The sequence below is a fragment of the Pichia membranifaciens genome, assembly GCF_001661235.1.
Source record: "Pichia membranifaciens NRRL Y-2026 unplaced genomic scaffold PICMEscaffold_7, whole genome shotgun sequence".
Classification (NCBI taxonomy): domain Eukaryota; kingdom Fungi; phylum Ascomycota; class Pichiomycetes; order Pichiales; family Pichiaceae; genus Pichia; species Pichia membranifaciens.
In genome coordinates this window covers 479,890-487,802 of record NW_017566988.1, presented here as the reverse complement: position 1 = coordinate 487,802, position 7,913 = coordinate 479,890, and the positions used below count along the sequence as shown (strand labels likewise).

Genomic DNA, 7,913 nt, shown 5'->3' with positions numbered 1-7,913 from the left:
AACAACTCCAACCACCTCCTCTTTCCACACCCCCACCGCCAGACAACCTCCACCACCGCACTCGCCGCACTTTTGCGAGCACAACGGTCCGGGTCCCGCCCCGTAGCCCGCCGCCAGCCCGCCCGGCACCAGCCCCCGGTCACGTGACCCCGGGCCCCCGCCCTTGGCCTCTACTCCCGCCCGCGTTCGATTCTCTCGGTTGCGGCCATATCTAGCAGAAAGCACCGTTTCCCGTCCGATCAACTGTAGTTAAGCTGCTAAGAGCCTGACCGAGTAGTGTAGTGGGAGACCATACGCGAAACTCAGGTGCTGCAATCCCTTCTTTTTTTCCGCGCGCCGCCGCCACGAGTCTACTAATGGTTCGATCAGTCTTCCCCATTTTTTCGATTATTTCCCTTAGACCCCATCTTGTATACTGGAGCGAGAATTCGGATGTAAGTTGGATTTAGTTGCAATCTTAAGATAATTGGAATCTCTGAACTTGCAGCATTAAGATCAAATTCTCATGACTTTATGTTGAGATAAGATGCCGAAGCCAACATATATTAAGAGATAAGATATCAGAATGCTACTATGACAAGGCATCTGAGTAATCTAAAACTAGAAAGTCTAGCCGCCGTGATGAATGTATAATAGAGGGTCTAGCCGAAGTTATAAGTGTATAAAAACAAGAGGTTTGTCTGTATTGTTTGAGAGTATTAGTTTGTAGGTTAGTTATATATAAATAAACAACAACCAGAGTGTTAAAAGGTACTACTAACTATGGATAATCAATCTAGAATAAACAGATTACAACATATACTACTAACAATGGATATTCAGCCAAGAATTAACAGATTACAGCACGCATTAGAGTAATCTAAACCTGGAAAAGAAGTTGATGCAAGAAACCTATAAATACAAGGAGCTTTTTCACCTTAATTTATCTATTCCAGATAGAATATTCATTATAAGTAGTATAGCTTATGTTAGATTTGTTGCTTTTTGTATAAATAAAACATAACCTACTTACAAACTCATTTTTTCAAAAACAAATACAAGGGACAAACCTCTGGTAATTGAATAGTCATCACATTGCTTAATCTTTCTAGTTTTTGATTACTTTGACGCCTTGCCTGTATAAGGCTCTTATCTCTTATCTATTCATTCTTATTGCCTTCGGCATTGTATATCAACAATTAGTAAGGATAGAGAGGCTAAAACAGAATGAGAGTCCAATTCCTCTTCTTCGGTAACAACAGTGAAAAGTGCGAAACTTCGTAAAAGTTCGAAAAAAATTCAAAAAACTCGAAAACTTGTTGTTAATTCAAGTTCTCGGCTATCGGCTCACTTTCTATACTCATAATAATTTTTACATTTTTTTTAATCGCGAAAAAATGTAGATGCTACAGATTGGGAAGGTTTTCCGATATCCGATGTTAAAAGGATTTGAAAACCTCACAAATTTCACAACATTTGGTTTTTTGTGCAAGATTTATTTCCTCCAAAAGTATAGTCCGAGCGTAGTCCCAGAAATTCCAAAAAACAGACCGAATTTTTTTCCATCACTTTAAATTATATAAAACCCTAATATAAAATGAAATTCCGAGTAAAAAGCTAATAGATTATCTAGTGTACACAATTCAGCTATATTCCGTGTAAGATGGTATATCAACATGGAAATTTGGATGGTTAGTGCTGAATATTGGATACATTTTGCCATCCTCTGCAATTCCAACCTCCAAGTCGCCACCGTGAGCAACTACTTTTTGCGACCCTGTTTCTTCATCGAATTCGCTGTCATCGTCAACATCGGCGACACGTTTTTTCCAGAGAGGGATGGATCTAAATTCCTCCTTCAAGTATTCGTCCACCAAGTCATCAGCCTTATCTGGGCTGTTGTCACCGAACCCTGCGTTCAACAACCCTCTGATAACCCAAGGATTTATGATTCCGCTAAAGTGCATTTCCCAATCAGGGCCACAGTAGTCGTTAATTGTCTTCCTCAGATCAAGAAGTGCTTGAACTGAAGTTGAGTCAACCGCTACTACCTGTGAGAAATCCAAATGTAGAATCCTGAGTTTTGGTTTCAACGTTCCGTCATCTGCTTCGTCTGCTCTAATTATACTGCTCGATGTGTCCGACTCAACATCAAGTTCTTCACTCCTATTTCTAAGCAACCTCTTCAAACCTTTGAATTTAGTAAACTTTTTGAAGTTGAAGTCCCAGTTTTTCTCCTCCCAGGTATATTCACACCATAACCTTTCTCTATCACTTTTGTAAGGTCTCATAGTGTCTCGCACTTGACTTATTATTTGATCAATTTGGAGTGAACAATTTGTATAAATGAAATTTTCTGAAACTCTGTAAACTAAGATTCCTGAAGGAGGATCCTCAACGTTAATCTGTGCATTGACATATCTAGTATGCACAAAGCTTGGATTTGAGGCATTGTTTGGTAATGGAACCCATTTATACTGATAAGAGGTCAAAGAACTAATCGATACCGTTGTTTCGACCTCTGTTGTCTTAACAAAGCTCGTTACATCTGCGTTATCATTTTTGAGCTGTTGGATTGAATTCGAGTCACCTTTAGCTTCTTCTATTGCTGAATCCAAATCGGTCTGCTGCTCGGAATTCTGAGGTCTAGCATTCTTAACCAGAAGTGGATTTCTGATAGTTGCAACTTTGACACGGCCTAAGAATGCACCATTCGGAAGTAACATTCTCCATAAAACAGTAGCACAAGAAGCGCAAATAGCCCAATAGATACCATCCTCAATACTTGCAAAAACTGTAATGAAAACACCCACAATGAAAATGACGAAGTCCACTGGGCTAAACATATAGAGTTTTGCGGTCAAATCATAAGATGCAAGTAGTCCAGTAACACAATGAATAATAATAGCACATAATGTAGCATTAGGAATGTAGTAGAAACCTCCCGTGAAGCAATAAATGGCCAATAAAACACAGCCACCTGAGAATGCAGATTTGAACGGCGTCTTCACACCACACTTTGCAGAAAGCGCTGTTCTTGAGAATGAACCAGTAACTGGGTATGCGTTAAAAAAGGTTCCAACCATATTCGTGAAACCAATAGCAATAAATTCTTGATTCGGATTGACTCTATATCCATTAATTCTGGCAAAGGATTTGGAGATTGAAATGTGTTCTAAGACAAGGACTATGGTGGAAATTGGAATGTCAGAGGCTAACTTAGCGGCTAGCGTTGGTTTTGGCACAAACCTACCAACATGTCTCAAACCTGAAGGAATGACACCTATAATTGAGTAAGGAGGCTTTTCCTTTTTAGGGTGATACCTCAAAATACCATAAGAAATACAAGTTGAAATGATGATCACAAAAGCAGTTCTCAAGTTCAATAAGTAGATGAATGCCATCTTTCTCCTTGTATTGTGTTTATTCCTTTCGATAAGTTTATTAAGGACAAATTGCCAAAGATAGAGAATGAAGAGTCCAACTAATCCGTAGGCAGCATCTACTTTTGTATCAGGAAGATGTTTCAAAAATTGTATCATGGTCAGATAAGTGGTATCTTCTTTCTTGACCTTATTCTTGTATCCCATCAATCCTGCTAATTGTCCCGTGACAATATTGAATGCAGAACCAGTTGTGAATGCTAAAATAGCAGGTAATGAGATAAGCTCAACAATAAAGCCTAATCTTAACAAGCCAATACCGAGAACGATACCTCCGCTGATGAGGGCCAACGTGGTGGCTATTTCGTTTGCTGTGAACTCATCTCCATATTTGGCCTGAACCCTGGTGACAATTTTACCCACTTCTGTACTCAAGACTGCCACGGGTCCAATACAGATTTCTCTTGAAGTAGCGAAGATGAAGTAGAAGAACACACCAATAAAAGCAGAATAGAGACCATATTCAGGACTCAACTCTGCTAATTTGGCGTAAGACATCGACTGTGGAACTAAAACGATGGCCACCGTCACTCCAGTAATGAAGTCGGATAGAATCCAATCAGGATGTGATGGATAATGTGGAAACCATTCCATGAAAGGAAATAATCCTTTGACATAGTTTAGTGATCTTTTGACAGGAGATCTGAACACATTCTTGACATAGTCATCACCTCCAACCAATTCTTTATCATTATATTCTGGAACCTCGATGTACGACAGCTCCCTGTCGTTTATTGAGGTATAGTTTGTATTGGCCATGATTTCTATCTGTCAAAACTCACCGTCCTATCCAGCGTATCCTCCAAAATATACTGGAGAACATCATTTCAGTTCAGCTGGTCATCGAAAAAAAAAACGTTGATACTGGGGTCCCTTTTTATCGTTTCCGTTGGCGATGGAGCTCATCCCAAGTCCCTTCATTCTAGGTTGATGCCACAATCCAAGATCAACGCAAAGTTTGTATGTAATGAGAAAAAATTGTCACCAAGTCACGTGCACTTACAAATTCTCTTCTCGATGCGGGAACTGAGGCGTAGGCATCACTCACACAGATTTGTATAGCGTCATCGATACAAGATTGCTGTGGGAGCGACGATGGGACGGCTGGGCAAATTTTCTTTCACCTGGTAATAATTCCTCTCCACATCGAAGGAAATAATTGATGGCGGACTTAATTGTTCCTAGATCAGCTGAGTTACCATTACTTTACATGGTTTTTCTAGTACAGCGATGCCCATTGTGGATACCGACCAGATCGACGCCTTAACGTTAGAGAGGGGTAAAATAAAAAGCGGAGTTTGAAATGATCAACCATCAGCCATATTTTCATGTATCACGTATTTCATCCCTTCTTGTCGTAATTAACCCGGAAAAATGCTCTTTCTCGATACTGTGGAACCTTGAACAATTGCGAAAGTTTTCTGACTTTAGAAAGGAATCACAAAGTTGAGTTTGCTCGAATTTTTATTTGGCGTCTTACATTACCTAGTCCAGAGGGGTGCTTCCAATAAGCGGTGAAGCCAAGCCACAATCCAGCTCAAAAAGTGAAAAGTGGGGTGTCTGAAGCGTGAGAAGCTAGTTTCTTTTTCCCGAGAACCAAAAGGCATTGAGGCTATAATCTCCACTAGACCTTGTGCCCTTTTTATTCCCTTCTTCTCGGATTGAGAGCATGATTTCTGGATTTTCCGATTTCAAAAATTTAGCTCAATTTCAGTTCCTAGTGGAGATAAGTAATGTTTCCCTTGGCCTTCAATGTTGGCAAAACAATAATCACATTCTAAAAACTCAATACGAGAAAGACTACAAAAGATGGACTTCTCACTAGCAATTTATTATGAGCTTTCTGAAATATTGACACCGGTTACCAGTTGGCATTTCACTCGAATTGCAGTATTACTGGATAATATAGTTAATCCTTTCATATTTCTGCAGACATGTGTATTGACACAAGCCATGATTTCACTGTTGATTTAGGATGCCATGCTTCTTAAAAATTCAGATCTAAGCAATTCAAAGAGAAGAGGTAAGAATGATAAGTTGAAGGGATGGGATTGCGACATAAAGATCAGATACTTATACTTATGATCATAAGGCATTAGAGTAATTCAAAAGTGTAAAGAATGATTAATCCAAGAAGCCTCTGCTATAATATATATATATATATATATTGGATAAGAAACAAACATAAGAAATGGAAACCATAAACTATGGAATTGATAGCCAGATAGATAGAATTTGCATCCACAGATAGGTATTGATAGCCTGATTTAGCAACTGACATCCATTTTTGAAACGTAAAAAATCAGACGAATTCCAAAAAAGTTTAGACAACATATTTTTATCTGAAAATCTCAAATTTCAAATGTGTGTGACTTTTATTGGATGTATGTTCATCATTGAATTCATTCTGATGCCTAGGATTTAGAAAAAGCAATGCTGGCTATGTTGAAAATAAGCTATAAAGACAGCAAAAAGATAAAAATAAGATGGCTCGGTGAGATTGAAACCTAAAAAACTTGTCAGGCATTAGAATGATCTAAACCTGAACAGATCGAGCGATATACTGAGTCTGTGCATACAAAAGGTGCCTCGAATTGATACTTGAAGCTTATTATCATATCGATTCAGCTTACTTCGAAGCCTTATAACAAAAAACAAAGATAAAGCATCAAAACCTACTGGTCTCTAGCAGGATCGAACTGCTGATCTTGGCGTTATTAGCACCACGCCTTAACCAACTGGGCCAAGAGACCTTTTGGTTGCGATTTTGGAGTACCTCTTTTTAGACTCTTATATAAAACAACTTTAGATATTAAATAGGGCCATGTCTGCACTTAGTATATCAAAAGAGGCCATTACTGCATTTAACATTATTTCTGTTGTAATCTAGCTATTCTATTATGAATATCCATTGTGTATGTTCACTTTTTCTTATGTTCGTTGCTTATTGATATATAACTAATATAACTAACCTACAAACTAATACTCTCAAACATAAATACAAGAGGGACAAACCTCTTGTATTTATACACTTACACCTTCGGTTAAACTTGCCATTATTGGCGGCTAACTTTCCAGTTTTAGATTACTCAAGATGCCTTGTCATGATAAGACTCTTATATCTTATTACTCAATCCTTATTGGCCTCGGCATCTTATCTCAACACTAGGATACCTTATCATGATAAGATTCTTATCTCTTATCCCTCGATCATGATTGGCTTCGGCATCTTATCTCAACACCCCACCATAATCTAAACACTTGTAGATATGCTCGACATTCCAGCTAGACCAACAAACTTATTGAATTTAATCTTGGCTAAACTTTTAGTCAACATATCAGCAACCATATTTTCAGTGTTGATTGAAACTATCTCACAGTTTCCTTCTGAAATATGATGTCTAACAAAATGATGTTTAATATCAATGTGTTTGGTTCTCTGGTGATGGACCGGATGCGTTGATAACATCCTGCACCCTTCGTTGTCTTCAAAGATGCAGGGGACTTTGTTCATTTTAAGTCCAATGTGTTTCAACAGTTGTGTTAACCATAGTAATTCTTTAACTGCGTCACCTAGTGCCATATACTCTGCCTCAGTAGATGATAGCGCCACCGTCTGCTGTTTCGTGGATTTCCATGTTATTGCAGTATTTCCTAACATGTAAACATAACCGGTAATCGACTTTCTGTCAACCTTATCACCAGCCCAATCGGAATCGCAGTAATCAACTAAGTTGAAACTCGTGGTCTTCTTGAATACTAATCCTAAACCGAGAGTACCTTTTATGTACCGAAGAACATGTTTAGCAGCAGCATAATGATTTGCATACGGGGTTTTGATAAACCTTGACAGGGCCGAGGCCGCATATGACAAATCGGTCCTCACTGTATTCGCAGCAAACAATAATTTCCCCACCATGGTGCGATACAGGGAAGCATCTTCATCAGACAGCGGCTTACCCTCAGGGGCCAAGGACGAACCAGCAGCAAGGGGAGTCTGAACTGTATTACAGTCAGACATATTGAAATCACCCAAGAATCCTGCTAAGTACTGACCGAGATGCATGGAAACCACACCAGGACGTTGGGAAACTTGCATCCCTAAGAACCGAGAAACTGCACCAAGATCCTTCATTTTGAAATGAGAAGACAGAAAGTCTTTGACGGAATCAATTGAAGAAGGAGAGTTGGAGAGGATCAATAAATCGTCAACATATAAGGCAACAAGTGTAACCGACTTCTCAATAACCAAAGAGTAAACACCAAACTCAGACATCGACCGCACAAAGCCAAAATCTATTAATACCTGATTGATTCTAACATTCCAGCAGAGGGGTGCTTGTTTCAAGCCATAAAGACTTTTATTCAGATGGCACACTTTTGAACCAGCAGCAAGAGATCCAGGGAGAAGCTGCATATAAAGCTCCTCATGCAAATCACCGTTCAGGAATGCGGTGTTTACGTCCATTTCATGAATGGTGAGATCAAACC

The 7,913-nt window shown here is 39.1% G+C and overlaps 2 protein-coding genes and 1 non-coding gene across 3 annotated transcripts; all 3 read right to left on the bottom strand.

The window, feature by feature from the left end:
* Window positions 1–205: 205 nt before the first annotated feature.
* PICMEDRAFT_18421 (hypothetical protein) lies at window positions 206–434 on the bottom strand. The gene has a single exon (XM_019161992.1). It carries the CDS (start codon window positions 377–379, stop codon window positions 212–214), a length of 168 nt encoding a protein of 55 aa, XP_019015642.1. The 5' UTR covers window positions 380–434; the 3' UTR covers window positions 206–211.
* A 1,188-nt stretch (window positions 435–1,622) lies between these two features.
* Window positions 1,623–4,181, bottom strand: PICMEDRAFT_37403 (hypothetical protein; the record flags this gene model as incomplete). Its single annotated transcript, XM_019163083.1, has 2 exons — window positions 1,623–2,097; window positions 2,188–4,181. The coding sequence occupies 2 exons, from the start codon at window positions 4,179–4,181 to the stop codon at window positions 1,623–1,625; spliced, it is 2,469 nt and encodes an 822-aa protein (XP_019015641.1).
* Window positions 4,182–6,101: 1,920 nt separating this feature from the next.
* Window positions 6,102–6,175, bottom strand: PICMEDRAFT_t144. The gene has a single exon. It is a non-coding gene; the product is annotated as a tRNA-Ile (tRNA).
* Between the last annotated feature and the right edge of the window lie 1,738 nt (window positions 6,176–7,913).